Source organism: Notothenia rossii (assembly GCF_949606895.1).
Source record: "Notothenia rossii genome assembly, chromosome: 7".
Lineage (NCBI taxonomy): Eukaryota > Metazoa > Chordata > Actinopteri > Perciformes > Nototheniidae > Notothenia > Notothenia rossii.
This window is the reverse complement of record NC_136905.1, coordinates 25,039,148-25,061,240: the sequence shown is the minus strand read 5'-3', so window position 1 is coordinate 25,061,240 and position 22,093 is coordinate 25,039,148. Positions and strand designations below refer to the sequence as shown.

General features: G+C 42.3%; 1 protein-coding gene across 2 annotated transcripts in view; it reads right to left on the bottom strand.

The window, feature by feature from the left end:
* adcy2a (adenylate cyclase 2a) overlaps nucleotides 1-22,093 on the bottom strand; it is an 88,542-nt gene that overhangs the window by 53,039 nt on the left and 13,410 nt on the right. For both annotated transcript variants that reach the window (XM_079693700.1, XM_079693701.1), the window contains exon 3: nucleotides 6,875-7,036. In XM_079693700.1, the coding sequence (XP_079549826.1) occupies nucleotides 6,875-7,036 (162 nt within the window). The remainder of the gene's footprint in view (nucleotides 1-6,874; nucleotides 7,037-22,093) is intronic.

Genomic DNA, 22,093 nt, shown 5'->3' with positions numbered 1-22,093 from the left:
ATATCTCTAAAAGTAAGAATCAGATTTAAAAGTTGTTTCACACGAATAATGTCAGAAAGATGTGTAACATTTAAAAGTTGGAATGAGGTTTCTGAGTGAAAGTATAAATGAACAGCTAGCAGTTGAAGTCGCATGAAAATGTGTTGAAGTTGAAGAATTTCTCCATTGACTTCAATGGTTAAAAATGTGATGTATTATGGGATGTATCTCTGGATTTATGAAAGTTATGAATGAGAAAAGTAATAGCAATCGATTCCCGACCGAGCTGAACGTTTTGATGTTTGAACGGAGTTTCTGCGATGTTCAATGCGGGAGAAGAAGCGCGGCAAAATAAGTCGGCGGAATAATAAAGATGTTAATAAGAATAACAGTTAGTTGGAATGCTGTTAACAGCATTCCCACTAAATAATTTATCATAGAAGGTGAAACAATTGTGTGAACCTGCACAAAAAATGTAATCATAATACTATATTACGAAGAACCTTATTTTCATTTAATCTTCCCTGTCTGCACATGTTGTTATTTTTGCTTTATACTCATACTACATTCGAGTATAAAGCATACACATTTTGTGTGTGAACTCTTACCTATCCAATCCTGTATTTCACTATTGACTATGTGGCTTCTCAGACCCTGACTCTCCCTAAAATAATTACTATTGGTCAATCTAATATGATATGCTGTGTTTGTACAATAACAGATTATGCCTCATTTAGTGGGAATGCTGTTAACAGCATTCCAATTATCTGTTATTCTATGGACGAAAAGTTTATTATTATTCCGCCGACTTATTTTGCCGCGCTTCTCCTCCCGCATTGAACATCTCAGAAACTCCGTTCAAACATCAAAACGTTCAGCTCGGTCGGGAATCAATTGCTATTAGTTTTCTCATTCATAACTTTCATAATTCCAGAGATACATCCCATAATACATCACATTTTTAACCATTGAAGTCAATGGAGAAATTCTTCAACTTCAACAAATCTTCATGCGACTTCAACTGCTAACTGTTCATTCATACTTTCACTCAGAAACCTCATTCCAACTTTAAAATGTTACACATCTTTATGCCATTATTCATGTAAAACAACTTTTAAAGCTGATTCTTACTTTTAGAGATATTAAACATTGTTCAGGCCTTGTTTTAGAGGTTTTCTTCACATTTTAACATTAAATAGTGCGTGATGTCACAGCTAGAGGGTAGAAAATCTTGAAATTTGCCTTCATATATTTTTTTTAAACCGCCATAATTCCCAAACCCTACATTCCTGAGACATAATTTATCATGACAAACGTAGGAAAACATCTCGTAGCTTGAAAAATGACAAATAATTAAGCAAAAATTAATTAATTAAACAAATTGCTTTTTGAGGGCATGAAGTGACAAAAACGTTCAACATTCCTCCATTAAACCCCATTGTAATTTCAGGCAGATATTTCCTCACGGTAGAAGCCGCACACCTTTAGTTAAACGGCCAAAAAGGCCACATTATTAACCCGAAACTACACAAAAAATACACTTCAGATACTCAACTTCCTTGACATGCTTCACGTTTTTTCACAGATATCTGTTACGGTTCTTCCACAAAAACGTTCACATGTAAGAGGTTTATCTCTCATTTAGAACAATGAAGCCTTTGATCTCTACAGAGCTCGTTAGCTCAACTATAAACACCTGTGTAATGGAACACGATGATGTCATCACTCCAACTGACATGCTCAGAGCAGCAGACTTCAGATAGCAGTGTGCTAACAGTCCCGCCGTGAAGACATCTACGGGACAGTTTTGAGAATTCTTCAAATGCCGTTGCCATGGCAGCACAATGCTCGCCTTGAAACACGGTTTTCTCATAACTTCAGTGAAAATACTCCAAACAGCCTAAACTTCACAGGTTTGGTGACAATGCAGCCATCAACGCATCTAAGCTTTGTATGGGGTGTCATCAAATGCCGTTGCCATGGCGACGGACCGCTCGCCATGAAACACGATGTGGCTGTAAGTCCCATCGACACGGTCCAATCGTCCCCCAATCTTCACTTGTATATCACCGGTCCATGCCTCAACAGCTCTACGCCAATTCTGAGATCTCACCATATGCCGTTTCCATGGAAACGCATCCCTCGCCATAAAACATGATGTCGCTATAACTCCTATGAAAATGTTCAAAAAGTGCTCAGACTTCACATGTGTGCTAACAATCCAGCCGAGAAGACATCTACGGGACAGTTTTGAGATTTCTTCAAATGCCATTGCCATGGCAACACAATGCTCGTCATGAAACACGGCTTTCTCATAACTTCAGTGAAACTGCTCCAAACGCCCCAAAACTTCACAGGTTTGGTAACGATGCAGCCATCAACGCTTCTAAGCATATTATGCTGTCGTCAAATTCCGTTGCCATGGCGACAGATCATTCGCCATCAAGTTAGTTCAGAAGTTTGCAGTTCAAATATTCTGCTGCTTTTCCAAGCCTTTTTACTTTATTTTCTTCTCTTCTATCACACATTCAAGCCCCCTGTGTTCATGTATCATTTCAATCTAAATTCTTCACTTTCTTCTTACACATTACATTTCAGCATAGCAGTTTAGCGTCACATTTTCAGCATAAAGCATTCCCACCAGCAATTTCTTCAGGAATTGCATTCTCTAGTTTGTATCTGTAATCATAATAACCATACACATACAGACTTGGCCCTAAGCTATCAGCACACTGATATAAAACCCCATGACTGCCATTGACAACAACCAAATTGTGGATAGTAAAACATAAAGCAGACAGTATTTGGCAGAATCTGTGTTTACTACAAGGCGTCACGTCGCTTGGCAGCGTCTCGTCAGCCCGGCATGCCATCTTGACTGCTGATTGAGCAGCAAGCTGTCTGCTTCCAACAATGCTTTTGTTACTGAACACACGCTGAACAAAATATTATAGCTCCCTAATTTGTCTTTCACAGTCATCTCTCTTATGAAATTAGCCACTAACAAGTCAATATCTTCATTAGCCGGTGGAATAAAAAGACTAACCAATTAGTTCGATTTAGTCCAATTTATCATCTCTCTCTGCCATTAATTTAAAGTCTCTCCATATTTGTGATCAACTATTCCAAGTTCAACTATTATCATGTACATTGTATTTTGTCAGCCACCAATTGTGCAAGTTCTCCCACTTAAAAAGATGAGAGAGGCCTGTAATTTTCATCCTAGGTATACCTCAACTATGAGAGACAAAATGAGAAAAAAAAAATCCAGAAAATGACATTGTCTGATTTTTAAAGACTTTATGAAAATAAGTATTTGGTCAATAACAAAAGTTCATCTCAATACTTTGTTATATACCCTTTGTTGGCAATGACAGAGGTCAAACGTTTTCTGTAAGTCTTAACAAGGTTTTCACACACTGTTGCTGGTATTTTTGGCCCATTCCTCCATGTAGATCTCCTCTAGAGCAGTGATGTTTTGGGGCTGTCGCTGGGCAACACGGACTTTCAACTCCCTCCAAAGACTTTCTATGGGGTTGAGATCTGGAGACTAGCTAGGCCAATCCAGGACCTTGAAATGCTTCTTACGAAGCCACTCCTTCGTTGCCCGGGCGGTGTGTTTGGGATCATTGTCATGCTGAAAGACCCAGCCCTGTTTCATCTTCAATGCCCTTGCTGATGGAAGGAGGTTGTCACTAAAAATCTCACGATACGTGGCCCTATTCATTCTTTCCTTTACACGGATCAGTCGTCCTGGTCCCTTTGCAGAAAAACAGCCCCAAAGCATGATGTTTCCACCCCCATGTTTCACAGTAGGTATGGTGTTCTTTGGATGCAACTCAGCATTATTTCTCTTCCAAACACGTCTAGTTGAGTTTTTACCAAAAAGTTCTATTTTGGTTTCATCTGACCATATGACATTCTCCCAATCCTCTTCTGGATCATCTAAATGCTCTCTAGCAAACTTCAGACGGGCCTGGACATGTACTGGCTTAAGCAGGGGGACACGTCTGGCACTGCAGGATTTGAGTCCCTGGCGGCGTAGTGTGTTACTGATGGTAGCCTTTGTTACTTTGGTCCCAGCTCTCTGCAGGTCATTGACTAGGTCCCCCCCGTGTGGTTCTGGGATTTTTGTGATCCTTTTGACCCCACGGGGTGAGATCTTGCGTGGAGCCCCAGATCGAGGGAGATTATCAGTGGTCTTGTATGTCTTCCATTTTCTAATAATTGCTCCCACAGTTGATTTCTTCACACCAAGCTGCTTACCTATTGCAGATTCAGTCTTCCCAGCCTGGTGCAGGTCTACAATTTTGTTTCTCGTGTCCTTTGACAGCTCTTTGGTCTTGGCCATAGTGGAGTTTGGGGTGTGACTGTTTGAGGTTGTGGACAGGTGTCTTTTATACTGATAACAAGTTCAAACAGGTGCCATTAATACATTTAACAAGTGGAGGACAGAGAAGGCTCTTAAAGAAGAAGTTACAGGTCTGTGAGAGCCAAAAATCTTGTTTGTTTGTAGGTGACCAAATACTTATTTTACACCATAATTTGCAAATAAATTCTTTAAAAATCAGACAATGTGATTTTCTGGATTTTTTTTTCTCATTTTGTCTCTCATAGTTGAGGTATACCTAGGATGAAAATTACAGTCCTCTCTCATCTTTTAAGTGGGAGAACTTGCACAATTGGTGGCTGACTAAATACTTTTTTGCCCCACTGTATATACCTATCAAGCTTAAGCATTTATAGAACTCTTAAATAACCATCAAACTTTCCAAGTGTTTTTTTTTCTTGTGATTCACAGCTGGCATTAGCAGCATGGCCAATTAGTCTAAATCGCCAATTTTTCTCAACTTCATGAAACAGACTAATAACTTATTTTGATTTAAGTAACTGTTAAGTGTAATTTTTCAATTAAAAAAAGTACACCCTTGCAAGCCTACAGAATCCAAGTGTAAAATGTCACAAATAAAAACAACTAGAAATAAGAGTAAAGTTAAAATAAGTAGGTCCACATCTAAAGATATTTATATTTAGCGGCTAATTTGGTGAAGTTATTCATATTCCTGAACATCCTTTGTATGCATTCACACTTTACAGCTACTGTCCACCATTTCTACAAGGATATTCTCTTAAAAATATCAGTGCTCTCTGGCTGTTTTCCACTGGAATTCTGCTGACAGGCACACTGACCTGATGCACAAGAGGAGCTGGCAGAGAGTGACCATGTAGCACACAGCCCCAGGCTAACCAGATGTCAGTATGGCCATGGCACAGTTACACATAAAAAAGAAAAGCGGACAAAATAACAGGCCATCACGTCAGAGTTCACAGAAGCAAAAGAGAGTGTTTGTGAAGGTTTAGGGAACACAAACCCACACCAAGATAAATGCAAGAGGATCATCATCCAGCTCTTTGGATAGTTATTGTCATTGTCTTTATTTTAGAAGTCTATGAACAGCAGCAGATGTTTCCCTGATATCTGAAGGACAGACTGTCTTTTGAATACTATAAATTATCCTTTTTATTCTTTGAAATATTTGCTATTGTTGCCATCAGGTTTGGACAGGCTTTATGAGCCCACTCAAGCAGCGTTTTCCCCACAAAGATGGACTGTTGAACAATATTATCAATCATTTGGTGATGCCTTAGAATCTTAGAATGGCAGTTATATGGTATGATAAAAATGTACCATGAATAACAATTTATGATATATTCTCTATTGTGAAGAAACAACTTGGTCAGACTAAGATTAAAGAAGAGCAATTTACATGTAGGAGGTTGCAAGAATGAGAGAAAATGGTAAAATAATAATAACCTGTCCTATTTGTATGCTTGAAATCTCCTTCTGGCTCTGAATTGTAAAATTGTATCCTCAATTTCAAAATCTCAGATTATCAAGGTGTTGCTTTTGTGAAAGGCTTGTTAAACTAATGTTGTTTTCTTTATGCATTAGATGGAATTAGCCGTAGGTGTATTGGCAATCAATGACTTTTGGAATCAGCTTTGAATGAGCACAAATGAATTAAAGTCTGCATTAGCTATATAATTGGTTTCCTGTTATTTCTTTCCCACAATATGCCAACTGCTTGAACATCCTGCGCTCGAAACAGCCCTACTGCTGGAAATAGGGTGACCTTTTAATAAAGTATAAAAACCACATTAGAAATCCGATCGCTCACCTGCTATGCTAAATCAGTTTAAGTTTAAAGGCCACATTTGTTTGTTTTCTAAAAATACTGACTGTATGATTAAAATTACTATAAATGAACAAATTGGGGAACATTAATTACATCTTGATAATGAAACAAAACCACATCAACAGTTGTTACACTTCGCATGAATAAGGCAGGGTGAGGTATACCTATTTCTATAACTATTCTATTTCTATAATTTCTAAATATATACGAAAATATATAGGTATATAGGTTTTAAAGGTCACCTATTATGCAAAATCCACTTGTTCACGTCTTTTATACATAATGTGTCCCCTCTGTGTAGAGTTTACCCCCTCTCTTTTTGTCCTGATCCATTTATATAAAAACCTGTCTGAAAATGAGCTGATCAGATGTTGGCCACTTTAAGATGTCATAACCATTTGTTGGCTTGTGTAACCATTAGCCAATAAGCCAATGTAACACCCGCCCAAATAGTCCTTAATGTATGTTAGTGAACCAAAGAAACCTTTTCTAGCAAATAACCCCACCCTAAAAAAGTTGATTTGTCGGAGCCATGCTAAGCTTTCCTCCTGTTACAGTCTTTTTTCTACGTTAAGCGGCTGCTGGCTGCAGCTACACACAGTATTTACACTAGACAAGTCATGTTTTTTTCAAGTCGTGTTTTTTTTTGTATTCTATTCCATTTCATTTCAACCCACAATGATGTTTGATCACCTTACCTGCCACACTACTGGCTCCATGCGATCAGCTGTGGTGGACATGCACACGCTCAACACAATGGTGTGAGAGGCGGAGGTCAGGACGCTGGCGATGATGGCGTCCCGCATAGAGAACGGCAGCATGGTGTACACCACAAACACAATGAACAGGAAGAAAGACACCTGTGGAGACAGAGACACACTTATGACACACCTGCAGAGCAAAGCAGAAAAGAAGGAGAAAGACAGCCAGAGGGATGGATGAACAAGAAAAGAAAATACAGACAGAAATAAACTATCAACAGCCCTGTGAGGAAGGAAGGAGCATGACCCCAGTCTGAGCACCACCAACACTGCTCCCGAAAGTGATGTTTATTTATGTACATCTACATCGGTGGCATCAAAATAGAATATAAAAAACAGGCTGGCTCGAGGATGTTATCAATATCAAGCTGGAGAATAAATATGCAAAACAAATAGAAGGAAGAAAAAGGTCAGGTGACTATTTATCATAGTGTATAGGTCAGGGGTGTCCAAACATTTTTCACTGTCGGCCACATACAGAAAAATATATGAAGGGATGGGCCACTCACCTAGGTATTATGTTAAGTTAGCAAAATAAATCAAATGCAGGTATATGCTTGATACTTGAATATGCTTTATGAAAAGGCATTCCGTAGGGTTTAATATGTTTTTTGAAAAAAGTGTTGGCAGCTCATCTCTTAAAACAGAAGCCTCAGATTGCTTATAATAAGTAGAAATATGAAGGACATATTTCAAGCTTGTTGCAAGTTGCAAGAAAAAGTATGTCAACCCTTTGGAACTACCTGGATTTCTGCATAAATTGGTCATAAAATGTGTTCTGATCTTCATCTAAGTCACAACAATAGACAAACACAGTCTGCTTAAGCTAAAACCACATAAACAATTATATGTTTTTATGTTTTTATTGAACACACCATATAAACATTCACAGTGCAGGGTGGAAAAAGTATGTGATCCCTTGGATTTAATAACTGGGTGACCCTCCTTTGGCAGCAATAACCTCAACCAAACGTTTCCTATAGTTGCATATCAGACCTGCACAACGGTCAGGAGGAATGTTGGACCATTCCTCTTTACAAAACTGTTTCAGTTCAGCAATATTCTTGGGATGTCTGGTGTGAATCGCTCTCTTGAGGTCATGCCACAGCATCTCAATTGGGTTGAGGTCAGGACTCTGACTGGGCCACTCCAGAAGGCCTATTTTCTTCTGTTGAAGCCATTCTGTTGTTGATTTACTTCTGTGCTTTGGGTCGTTGTCCTGTTGCATCACCCATCTTCTGTTGAGCTTCAATTGGTGGACAGATGGCCTTAAGTTCTCCAGCAAAATGTCTTGATAAACTTGAGAATTCATTTTTCCGTTGATGATGGCAATCTGTCCAGGCCTTGAGGCAGCAAAGCAGCCCCAAACCATGATGCTCCCTCCACCATACTTCACAGTTGGGATGAGGTTTTGATGTTGGTGTGCTGTGCCTTTTTTTCTCCACACATAGCGTTGTGTGTTCCTTCCAAACAACTCAACTTTGGTTTCATCTGTCCACAGAATATTTTGCCAGTAGTGCTGTGGAACATCCAGGTGCTCTTTTGCAAACTTCAAACGTGCAGATCAGAACACATTTTATGACCAACTTATGCAGAAATCCAGGTAATTCCAAAGGGTTCACATACTTTTTCTTGCAACTGTACATCTTCTTTTTTTTTTAAACTAAGATTTTTTGGAAAAGTTTTTAACTTTATTTGACTGAATTTATTTGAAAAGTGGGCTTATTAACACATGAATACTGTGCAGCTCCCCCTAGGATAGCCATAGAACCCCCAAGAAATGTATGGCTTTTTTTTTGTTGTTGTGAAATTCATAATTTGAAAAATGATTGATTCGAAAATAATATGCTACAGTACAGTTGAAGTACTTCTGGGGCTCTGTGTTTCACTCAATTTCGGCTCTGTGTGTGTCTGTGGCACGAGCCATTTTGTGTGCGTGCACGAGCGAGAGAGAGAGTGCACCGGTACCGGAGATTGTTGTTGTTAGCATCTGGTGCTAGCTAGCTACACTAGCGGATATAAGGAGCTTTTTCAACAACAAGGTGGAGGGAGAACTCTCTCCTGTCAGACTGAGAGTCTCAGATAACCTTAGCTCAGTGAAGTAAAGGACTCTCTCAGTGTTTAGATAGTTAACTGTAGTCTTAAGTTATCTCAGTGGGTCTCAAACTGTTTGGTCCCGATTAATGTAAACAAGTATTTCCGAGGTACACGTTTATATTATCATTAGCCTATAGGTATACAAAAATAAGAGAATAAATGAAAAACAGGTATGAAACAAGAATACAGTTTAAAAGGGGAGTGATTTGTAAAATATCCATAAAGAAAAAGTAAATCTGTTTACAGTTCGGTTTCATATGGGTGTTGAGAGAGGTATCCATAGATCTTTTATGATTTTGCTCTCAAAGTGCACCAGATTGATGCATTTAACTTCAATTTTTTAAAAAAAATCTTCCTGGGGCAGCATGCCCCCGGACCCCCCCTAGAGGATATTAGGTCCACTCCCCAACTATAAAAATACCACTTTACCCCTGCTTACACCTATATGCCGTGAGCTGATTATCGAGCCTTCATTGTAACAGTCGCGGGTACACTGTGTATTTGCGTGGGGATTGTTGCAGTAGAAAATTGAACTGTAGCGACCGGTAAATTAATGGGAAACCATAAATGTTTGAGCACCCTCTATGAAGCATCAAGCTACCCCACAGCACCCCCAAAAGAAAATCTCTGGTGCCGCCACTGAACAAGCTTAGCACCTTCCGTAGGGATGGGAATAGATAAGCTGTGCAGATGCAGCGTGGGGTTGTCCAGAGTGTGAGCAAAAACTCTCATCCTGTATCTCGTTTGATATAATCTTGATATACCTTAACAGTATAGCCACAATACTGGCAATACTTGGTGTTTTTTTGTTTTTTTTACAGTTTAACTACTCTCAGACCCTAAATGAAAATAAGTCATATTAATTCCATGTTTTATCCTTTGTGTTCCTCTGGGCATGTCCTTTGGTGTCACAACCATAAAGTGTTTTTGAGATGATTTGTCAAATAAACTAACAGAACAAATGGCTCCTATCCCAGGGCACAGGGGTGTGTTTGGTGTTAAGTGGTCATTGTGCACGTGCCATATTCAGAGAGCATCGATAAGAGGAAACAATAGTATTGGAGGTATATGATAAGAAAGAATAACACAACTAGGAAGAAGTTTCTGTTGAGAAGTGATTCTTGATTCCTCCATGTCCTTTGCTTACCAGAGCACCGTTGATTACTGGAAGCAGAACATGGGGCAATCAGCAATCACACTTCAAACCTGACACCTCTGATATAGCATGCTTCCCTTTTTACACAAGCTCCACACACACACATACAAATACAACACACACACATTTCTTGAATATGCCTCCTGTTACAGGGTTAAAGCAGCTGGAGTGTATACATAGAAAGAGTGTTCTTGCAGGCTGCAGCCAGGTGCATGTTAACCTTTCTTGGGTAATTTGCAGGGAAAGCGATGTTAGGTTAAGGAAGGCTGGGAGATGGAACGAGGAAATAAAAGCAAGAGAGGGGGAGAGAAACTGAAAAACAGTATCCCCTCTGTTTAAGCTTGGGAGCTACACAGCTTCTTTCATAGCGGAAAACTATGGTAGTGAATATAAATAGTGGCAAATAACTAAGGATTATCTGTATCTTCAATGCAGATAAAAGTAGAAACGATTGACTAATTATCATAATATAGGTTATCTATGTAGACTCTTTATTTTCTTCGTAAAATATGGTAGACATGTTAAAGGAAAAAAGGTTCTTACAGTAGATATATCTTACAGTTCTTATACGTATGTGTTCATGGCAAGAGATTGAATATACTGCAGAAATACTCGATTGATTTTATTTTGAAATGTTTATATGCAACAGGGAAACACAAAGCCAGCTTCAGCTTCCAGACCGTGGTTCGGAGGCACAGGGGAGACTTTCTTTTGCCACCAGTGCTGAAGTCGATGCTCGTCTCAGGTATACACATACATTTACTGCAGCTGGACGCGTTTACTGATGATTTATTCTCCGCTCTCATCGCCAACACCTGTCTGCTCCGAGCCACCTTCAATCACTGTCTTTCAGGCTCATCTTTTAGCATATTGTTTATTATATTATAACTTAGTACTTTTTTAGCATATTGTTTATTATATTATAACTTAGTACTTTTTTAACACATGTAAGATATGCAACACTAAGCTGTCTTTGGCTCTTTCCTGCTGTAACGCTGCAAATGTCCCCTCTGTGGGACTAATAAAGGTATTCTGATTCTGAACTTTCTAAACTCGTATTAAGCACTGAGTTATTCCTGAAAGCACCCAAACTACTTTTGAACAGCATTTTTCCATCAAAACATTTCTATGTTAATTATCTAATTAGAAAAGCTGGATGACAATACCAGCATAACTTTCCCCATAGCTGTCAAACACTGTCAAAGAAGAAGACTCTCCTCTTTAAATGAAGAGAACTGCTATTGCCACCTCTCTATCATCATCTTGCTTCCTAAGCAAGACATCGGTCTCATACCTGGTGAATCAGAATAACCTGCCCAACAGCAGAAAGGCATGGACAGCAAACCTCTCTTCCTCCTTGTTTATTCCTGACATTCGATCCTTTTGCTTAGACTTAATGATTGCGGTCTGCTCCATTATGATACTGTCGATCAGCCTATGCAAGAGGAATTCTCCCAAATGCAGTGGAGAGCTTTTTCCTCAAAGGACTGCATGCTCTTTCAAAAAAACTCCAAGAACAATATTTTTGTACTGAATGTCATAAATCTTGAAAATACTGTCTGACGCATCCTCATGTCTGTTTGTGACAAATGTTTATTTCTTAATAATCATCAGTTGTAGGCCTACTCCTGCAGTTGCTGCAGGTATTTCATGAGGTCTTTGCAGATCAGGAAACACTTTCAAACAACTACGTTTATAGCTGCGGTGCAGGAAGTAGAGTTTATGCAAAAATAATAGAGAAATACAGTATGTACAGTCAAATCTACATAGTATCTTACGGCCCGTCCACACTACAGCTTCGACAAAACGGTTTCCAACGCGTCTGCCCATTCACTTTGAATGGGGTGACGTCACGTTGCCTCGCTTTTCGCCGAACTGAATTGTGGGTAGCAGAGCGGAGCTTTCCTGGCGTTTCATGCTGCAAAAGTTGAGCAATGTTCAACTTTTGAAGCTTCTGAAGCTTTCGGTGGAAGCGTCAGCCAATCAAATCATATGCCAGTACAAGCTCTAGCTAATCAAACCGCTGCTTGTGTGTCAGGGGCGGGAGATTCATGTGATTGGTTGTTGGTCGAGCTTCAGACACGCCCTCCGCCAAGCTTTTTTTGAAGCTTCAAAAGCGGTTTCCAACGCGTCTGCCCATTCACTTTGAATGGGGTGACGTCACGTTGCTTCGCTTTTTGCCGAACTGAATTGTGGGTAGCAGAGTGGAGCTTTCCTGGCGTTTCCGGCTGCAAAAGTTGAACGTTCAACTTCTGAAGCCGGAGACGCCGGAGTAGCCAGCGTCAGCCAATCAAATCCCGTTTATGCAAATCTGACAGTTCAAGCGCTAGCCAATCAAACCGCGTGCAAACTGGGAGAGCCAGACCGCAGTTCATTTCCTCATATTCCAAACGAGAAATTACGGTAGCAAATCACCCGGTTCTTTACGACCAGAACTATTTACTGGGATACAAACCGGAGGAACCAGGCATGGAGGGAGGTGACTGAGACAGTGGGTGAAACTGGTAGGTTTTCGCCTGTTTGGGGAGTTTATATATATATATATTGCTCGCATAAAATCCCCGGGTTTTTTTGCTTTGTATGCCGGGGGCGGGACATTCATGTGATTGGTTGTTGGTCGCGGTGCTCGAATAAAATCTCCAAGCTTCAGACACGCCCAGCTCCAAGCTTTTTTTGAAGCTATAGTGTGGATGGGCCGTTATAGAAAACTGACACGCAGAAGCACCCTGAAGTGAACATGTAATTACCTTGTTATTTGTATATCTATACACAACAATATTTTATTGTTTCTTGTTATGTTAGCCTAAATTATATACAGATCACATAAACAAGACTTCTCTAACGCTGCCTGATTTGACAAAGTTCCGAGTAGCAAGAGGAGTGAGGATGCTTTGAAACTCACCAAGATTTATATTCACAATCAGCTACCATTATGACCTCTTAGTCAATAGAAGATACAAATAAAGTTAGAGTACCATATTGGTTTGAAAGACAAGTACTCTAATTAAAAAAGTATTCATTTATAAAACAAGTCACCTCAATGGAAACTTGAACAATACATATATGTACATTAGAAGACAGTGAAGCCCTGATGACAAAATAGTAAAACCCTTTGAGAGACTTTAAAATATTTCATTCAAGAGGAAGTTTTACAGCCCCCTAAATATATAATGCTTCTAAGGATTTACAATAAGTGTATTAGTTTGTGTCAAGAGAAAGGAAGTGGCCCATGAAGTGTATAATTTGTTTCCTCTTCGCAAAAAAAGGAGTTGGTCCTTTTGGTGAATCACCTGTAAAGGCTTTTTATGTTGTCAGATATAGGCCTCCTTGTTTTCTGAGGAACATGCATTTTTATAAAAAAACACATTAAAAATGTCTGGTTGCTGGTTAGAGCTGGTAGACAGCTTGACACTACATTGAGAATAAAGCTGGTCCACCTTAAAGTGATGTCTTCCTAAGTTAGCCTGGGTCATTAATGCTACTGACTTTGGGACTTACTCACTTCACTGGAATCCGCAGGAAGCATGAAAGACATAGGGGCTTAGTTTATAGGCCGTACATTTGGCGATGTTATCCAGCTGGCACAGTTTACTAACCATTAGCCTTAATATAGGATCCTGCTTCTTGGTGCCAACTTCAATATATATCCATTTCTTCCTGATGCCTGTAAGGAAATGTCTCTCTGAGCTGGCAGGGTCTCCGCTGCTCTGGCATTGTGCCACAAGGTTCTCTTGTTGTTCATGGCAGCACTATGGCCCCACACTGTAAAGCCTCAAAGCTCAACCTTTGCTATAAATATCTCTTTTTCACGGTCAGTGAAGCTCAGCTATAGATCTGCAGTTTAGCTATTCTATTCCCACTTCTATGCTTTTTACATGATTGCATAAACCAATAACCAATACATAATAATCCCTTTTGCTTTACTGGAAATATGTTGAGTATCCATGGAAAAGCATCTGTTCTGTTTGTTTGTTTTTTTAACACAAAGCGGGATCGTTGCCAAATATTCAGCCTAACAAAAAAGACACTGCTCTTGATTGTTCACCTCTTGCCAGCTTTTCACATGCAAAAATAGCTAGCAGGGTCATAGAGTTTTTCTTTGGTGAACGCTACATGGGTCAGGGTCTGGTGAATGTAGCTGCACACCAAATACACAAGTTCCAAATTTAACAAGAAATTCTGACAAGTGTATCAGAGTGAGAGTCAAGCAAACTAAGGAGAACGCAAAGGAAAGGGCGGAGCTAAAGGACCTGCCTTCCTGAGGTAGCTATAAGAAGAGCACCGTGTGTCATGTCTAAGAAACTCATAGTGAAAGTTTATTCTTTATGTTAGTTTTTTCATGTCCCTTTGTCCTGTGCTTTATGTTTATTGTTAAGTTTAAGTATAAATATGTCTGCATGTAACTGCACTATAACTGTTCCACAGTAAGAGGGCGCTCTAGGCGTAAGGAGGCGCAGCTATTGTAGCTGACGTCAGATATCAGATATAAGGGATTGTTCCCTCCCCTTCTATCCCTCTCTCTCTCTCTAGCTCTCATGGAGAGCAGGTCAAGTGGTGCAATGCACATATGAAAATAAACCACGCCAGTTAAGGCTAAAGAATACCTCTTCGTCATGACCAGTTTATTGCTATACATGGGACTCTGTCAACATTTATTCCCTTAATTAATTCTCCATCTCATTTCAGGCCTCCACGCTCCCCGCCCCCTTCTGTCTCTTGCCTCCTTTTTCCCCGCCCTGATTGTTTCCACCTGTGTCCCCTTTACCTGTGTATACAGGACTGTCTCAGAAAATTAGAATATTGTGATAAAGTTCTTTATTTTCTGTAATGCAATTAAAAAAACAAAAATGTCATACATTCTGGATTCATTACAAATCAACTGAAATATTGCAAGCCTTTTATTATTTTAATATTGCTGATTATGGCATACAGCTTAAGAAAACTCAAAAATCCTATCTCAAAAAATTAGAATAGTTCCTCAGACCAAGTAAAAAAAAAAGATTTATAACAGCAAAACACAATCAAACATTTGAAAATGTCCATTAATGCACTCAGTACTTGGTTGGGAATCCTTTTGCACGGATTACTGCATCAATGCGGCGTGGCATGGAGGCAATCAGCCTGTGGCATTGCTGAGGTGTTATGGATGCCCAGGATGCTTCAATAGCGGCCTTTAGCTCATTAGCATTGTTGGGTCTGGTGTCTTTCAGCTTCTTCTTCACAATACCCCACATATTCTCTATGGGGTTCAGGTCAGGGGAATTTGCAGGCCAATCGAGGACAGTAATGCCATGGTCAGTACACCAGTTACTGGTGGTTTTGGCACTGTGGGCAGGTGCCAGATCATGCTGGAAAATGAATTCCTCATCTCCATAGAGCTTTTCAGCAGACGGAAGCATGTAGTGCTCTAAAATCTCTTGGTACACAGCTGCATTTACTCTGGGCTTGATGAAACACAGTGGACCAACACCAGCAGCTGACATGGCTCCCCAAACCATCGCTGACTGTGGGAACTTCACACTGGATTTCAAGCAACTTGGATTTTGCTCCTCTCCAGCCTTTCTCCAGACTCTGGCGCCTTGACTTCCAAATGAAATACAAAACTTGCTTTCGTCTGAAAAGAGGACTTTGGACCACTGTGCAACTGTCCAGTGCTTCTTTTCCTTAGCCCAAGTCAGACGCCTCTTCCGTTGTCTTGAGTTCAGAAGTGGCTTGACCATGGGAATACGGCTATTGTAGCCCATTTCCCGGACACGTCTGTGAACAGTGACTTTTGATACCTGGACTCCAGCTTCAGTCCACTGTCTTTGAAGCTCCCCCAAATTCTGGAAGAGACTCTTCTTCACAATGCTGTTAAGGCTGCGGTCATCTCTCTTGGTTGTACAGCGTTTCCTGCCACATTTCCCCCTTCCAACAGACTTTTTGTGGATGTGCTTTGAAACTGCACTCTGTGAACAGCTTGCTCTTTGAGAAATTTCTTTTTGTGTCTTACCCTCCTGATGGAGGGTGTCAATGATGGTCCTCTGGACAGCAGTCAGATCAGCAGTCTTCCCCATACTTGTGATTTAGTTTACTGAACCAAGCTGAGTGTTTTTCAAGGCTCAGGAAACCCTTGCAGGTGTTTCGAGTTAATTAGACGATTCAAGTGATTCGTTGAACACCCTACTAGTATACTTTTTCATGATATTCTAATATTTAGAGATAGGATATTTGAGTTTTCTTAAGCTGTATGCCATAATCAGCAATATTAAAATAATAAAAGGCTTGCAATATTTCAGTTGATTTGTAATGAATCCAGAATGTATGACATTTTTGTTTTTTTAATTGCATTACAGAAAATAAAGAACTTTATCACAATATTCTAATTTTCTGAGACAGTCCTGTATATGGTGTTAGCTCCCTCCTGTTCATTGTCAGTTCATTGTCTCTCTATGACCTACGTTCCTGCTTACCTCACGGACTTCTCACGGATCTATGTTATTGATCAATGTTCGAGTTTTCCTCGAAAGAGTGTTTTATTTTTCCTTGTCAACAGGTTATGGGCCCAGATCACGGAAGAGCAAAATAACGATACCTAGTTAGCTGAAAAGTTTAGGCTAGTTTAGCGGCGGGAAAACCGCGGGACGCTAAAGCTAAGCTAACGGGCAGCTAAGCTAAGCTACAATCAAAAGATGGCGACCAGAGGCAGAAGCAAGTGGCCCACGTTTGACGGAAGGGCGGAAGAATACGAGCTCTGGGAAGAGCGGATGTTGTGCTGTATGCACGGAGTGGGGCTGAAAGAGACAATTTTGACGGGCCTCACGGGAGAAATAACGGAGGCCGCGCGAGCCCTGGATACTAAGCTGAACGCCGACGCATACTGCGAGCTAGCACCACTCCTAGACAACACGAGCTTGGGGCTGATATTCCGGGAAACAAAGGACAAAGGCCGAGAGAGTCTAAAAGTGTTAAGAGAACACTACATCGGCAGAGGTAGGCCCCGGATTGTATCCCTGTATATAACATTGACCGCGCTGAATAAAGCTAACACAGAGACGGTGACTGAATACGTCATCAGGGCGGAGCAGATCATCACGGCGCTCAAAAGTGCAGGAGAAGCACCGAGCGATGGATTAAAGATGGCGATGGTTATGAGGGGACTACCGGAGATGTATAAACCGTTCACACTGTTGGTGACGCACGGTTCAGCGGACATGTCGTTGGGGGAGTTCAAGGCCAAGTTGCGGAACTACGAGGCCTCAGAAGACTCAGACCCGGTCGCCGAGGAGGCAGGAGAAAGGGTAATGAAGGCCCGGGCAGCGCCAAAGAAAAAGACCGGACCCCCGACGGAGATGGCGTGTTGGCGATGTGGAGAAAAGGGTCACCGAAAAGATAATTGCACAAAAACTGTTTGGTGTAGTTTCTGTAAAACTTCGGGACACGCAGACAGAGTGTGTAGAAAGAAGCGCGAACAGAGTGCTCGGTACGCGCGCTTGCAAGATGGCGGCTGTGGACAAGATGGCGGCAGCGGTGGACGTGAGGCGAGTCGAGACGACGCTCGGAGAGCAGCGGGAAGAGAGAACTTCACCTTCGGGGCGCAGACAGCATACGCCAGCTGGTCAGCGCAGCAGCAGCAGGCCAAAAGAAAGGGACTGATCGTGGACACAGGTGCGTCGTCCCACATTATCAACGACAGGAACCGATTCAAGAACTTTGACAGCACCTTCGAGCCGGAGAGACACAGCATGGAGCTGGCAGACGGGAAGCGCACTTTCGGGTTTAGCCGGATCTCTTCCTCTGACTTTCCTCCTCGCACCCTGACCCGCATCCAGGTAAAAATCAGAGACAATGTGGTTACTCAGGGTGCTCTCATTGACTCAAGGGCAGACGAAAGTCTTATGGATTGGGGTTTAGTTAAAAAATGGGACATAAAAACTAAACCTCTACCCCAGCCTCTTGAAGCGAGTGCTCTCGATGGGTGGCTGTTGTTTAAAGTGACTCACCGAACAGAGCCTTTAGAAATAAGATGTAATGATAACCATCACGAGACAATGTCATTTCACTTATTTAACTCCACCAACATCCACTCATTTTGGGGTTTCCCTGGTTGAAACTTCATAACCCTCACATAGATTGGCAATCTGGGAGGGTGGAGGGGTGGGGAAAGAATTGCATAGATCACTGTGTTAAGAGGGTAGCAGAGATTGACAGGAGAGGTAACACTGGGAGTGTTAGGCAGGGAACTATCCCAGAAATATATTTTCCTGATGTACTTTCAGTCCCTTCCCGTATTCAGTAAGTCCAAGGCTCTGACTCTTCCTCCTCACCGCCCCTATGACTGTGCTAATGACCTGATTGCTGGGTCTCCAATTCCTAAGGGTCGACTATATGCTATTTCAGGACCTGAGAAAGAGGCCATGAAGGACTATATTGATGCCTCCCTCAAAACAGGCCTTATTCGCCCTTCGTCATCACCAGCAGGAGCGGGGTTTTTTTTTTGTTGGCAAAAAGGATGGGTCTCTTATGCCATGTATTGACTTCTCACCTCTCAATGACATTACGGTTAAAAACCGGTACCCCCTTCCTCTCATCTCGTCAGCATTCGAGCAGCTTCAGGATGCCAAGGTTTTCGCCAAGTTAGACCTGCGTAACTCTTATCATTTGGTCAGGATCAGGGAGGGCGATGAATGGAAGACGGGTTTTAACACCCCTTCAGGCCACTATGAATACTTTTTAATGCCATTTGGATTATCAAACGCTCCTGCTGTTTTCCAGGCTATGATCAACGACGTGTTGAGGGAGTTTCTGAACCGTTTCGTTTTTGTCTATCTTGACGACATTCTGATCTACTCCCCTGACCTTGACACCCATAAACAACATGTCCGCCAGGTCCTACAAGAGCTGCTCCAGAATAGGTTGTTTGTCAAAGCAGAAAAATGCGAATTCCATGCAGAGACAGTAACTTTTTTGGGCTTCATCATTTCTCCAGGTCAGGTTAGGATGGACCCAGAGAAGGTTAGCGCAGTAGCTTGTTGGCCTACCCCTGACTCTCGTAAAAAAGTGCAGCAGTTTTTAGGCTTTGCACATTTTTACAGACGTTTTGTGCGGAGTTTCAGTGCTATTGCAGCCCCTCTTCATGTCCTCACGTCCCCTCAAGTGCCTTTTTTGTGGTCTCCTCAGGCTGAGGAGGCTTTTTCTCGGCTTAAAGGAATGTTCACCTCTGCTCCCATACTCACCCTGCCTGACACCACTCGTCAGTTTGTGGTAGAAGTGGATGCCTCCAACGAAAGGGTGGGAGCGGTCCTCTCCCAGCGACTACAGAAGGACAACAAACTTCACCCCTGCGCTTTCCTGTCCAGGAAGCTCTCCCCAGCAGAGAGAAATTAGGACGTGGGAAACCGTGAGTTGCTGGCCGTGAAGCTGGCACTGGAAGAGTGGAGGCATTGGTTGGAGGGAGCCGAGCATCCTTTTGTGGTCTGGACCGATCAGAAAAACCTGGAGTATATAAGAAAAGCCAAAAGACTGAACTCCCGCCAGGCTAGGTGGACCTTGTTTTTTAACCGTTTTGACTTTGTTCTTTCCTACAGGCCGGGGTCTCAGAATGTCAAGCCTGACGCTCTGTCCCGTCTGTTTGACCCTGTGCCTGCAGTCAAGGAGCCGGAACCCATCATCCCATTAAACCGGGTGGTAGGAGCGCTGACTTGGTCAGTAGACAAGGAGGTAATACGAGCCAATGCTGGAGCTCCTGCACCAAGGGGTTGCCCACCTAACCGGCTTTTCGTTCAGGAGGCCGAGCGACCACAGGTGATTCACTGGGCTCACACTTCGCTTCTCACCTGTCACCCCGGAGTCAAGAGAACTATGTTCATTATAAAACAACGTTTCTGGTGGACATCCATGGAGAAGGAGGTGAAGGAGTATGTAGAGGCGTGCCCTGTCTGCGCTCGAAACAAGACCTCTTCCAGGTCGCGAATAGGACTATTACAACCACTCCCTATTCCCAACAGACCCTGGTCAGAGATCTCCATGGACTTCGTTACTGGCCTGCCCCTCTCTAGAGGTAAAACCACAGTTCTCACGGTAGTAGACCGGTTTTCTAAAATGACGCATTTCATTGCTCTGCCCAAGATGCCCTCAGCTAAGGAAACGGCTGAGGTCATGATGCATAATGTGTTTCGGCTTCATGGTTTCCCAAAGGATATTGTCTCCGACCGGGGCCCCCAGTTTGTGTCACGCTTCTGGAAGGAGTTCTGCAGCCTCATCGGTGCCACGGTAAGTCTCTCGTCTGGATACCATCCGGAGTCTAACGGCCAGACAGAGCGCCTAAATCAAGAACTGGAGACATGCCTGCGCTGCCTGGTGTCCAAGAATCCGAGTATGCGCACAACATCCTCCCTACTTCTGCCACGGGCCTGTCCCCGTTTCACTGTGTCTATGGCTACCAGCCGCCACTGTACCCAGCCACGGAGAGAGAGGTCACGGTCCCGTCTGCCCACGCTCTGGTCAGGCGTTGTCGGCGCGTGTGGGCTGCGGCTAGGAAGATCCTCTGCAGGAATTCACAACTGGTTAAAAGAGCAGCAGACCGAAAACGCCGACCAGCCCCTGTGTACCAGCCAGGCCAAAACTTCTGGCTTTCTACACGAGACCTTCCCCTCCACGTACTCTCCCGTAAATTGGCTCCCCGGTTTGTGGGTCCTTTTCCCATCACCAAGGTCATGAACCCGGTTTGAGTGAGACTACGGCTTCCCAGGGCCATGAAGGTACATCCCATCTTCCATGTAGGGGAACTAAAACCATTGAAGGAGAGGGCTATGGTTCCCACCGCCAAACCCCCCCCGCCCCCCCGGATGATCGATGGAGGTCCGGTTTACACAGTCAAGACACTATTGGCTAGTCGGAAAAAGGGTAGAGGGCGACAGTTACTGGTTGACTGGAAGGGTTATGGTCCTGAGGAGTGGGCATGGATTCCTTCCCGCTTCATCGTAGATAAAAGCCTCATTGAGGATTTTGACCGCCTCAACTCAGAGGAGCCTGGGCCGTCAGGAGCCGTCCCTAGAAGGGGGGGTACTGTCATGTCTAAGAAACTTATAGTGAAAGTTTATTCTTTATTAGACCCTCCAGAAAAACGTGATTCTGCGATCGCAGAATTTACCACATAATCAGCAAAATGGCGCAGATTTTTAAAAGGCCGCATATTTATCAAAAGGCCGCATAATCCCCGCATTTTTCCACAAAAAGTTGAGAAAAAAAAAAGTTTACTCGTCTTGACGTGACGTCATCAGCTCGCGCATCACAGAATGTAAACAACACTGTATAGAGTGAACGTGTGGAGCTCACACGATAGAGAAAACACCAAGATGAAAATATCTAATCCATCTCATTTACCGACGAACATTTCTACTAAAGACCGGGCAAAAAGTGGGGGGAAACTATTCTGCACCCCGTGCAACTGTGTGTTGGAGCATAAGAGAAAATCGACGGTGACGACCCACTTTGATTCTTTCAAACATTCGAAAATGCTTTCTGCTGCTGCGGACAAGAAAGCCAAACAACTCACGTTCACCGAGGCATCAACCTCCAAAACCCTTTCGAGGGCTACAAGAAACGAAGTGAGTAGCCTACAAGATTGAAGCTGGTCAGATAACGAACGAGTATATGAAATCAGAATGAGGCGGAGAAGTGTGTGTGTGAGATTAAAATAGCCCAATTGCTTTTACAATAAATAAACATTGAATGTGTTTAATTGAATAGTAAAGGGGTTTACCGTTAGTGGCAGGTTGTGTGTGAGAGAGAATAAATAAGACAGCCCAATATTTAAAAAAATTGTTATTCTTTTTCCCCGCATATTTAGCATATTTCGCAACTTTCCGCATATTTCGCAACTTCCCGCAATTTCACCGCATAAAATCACATAAAAACCCCCC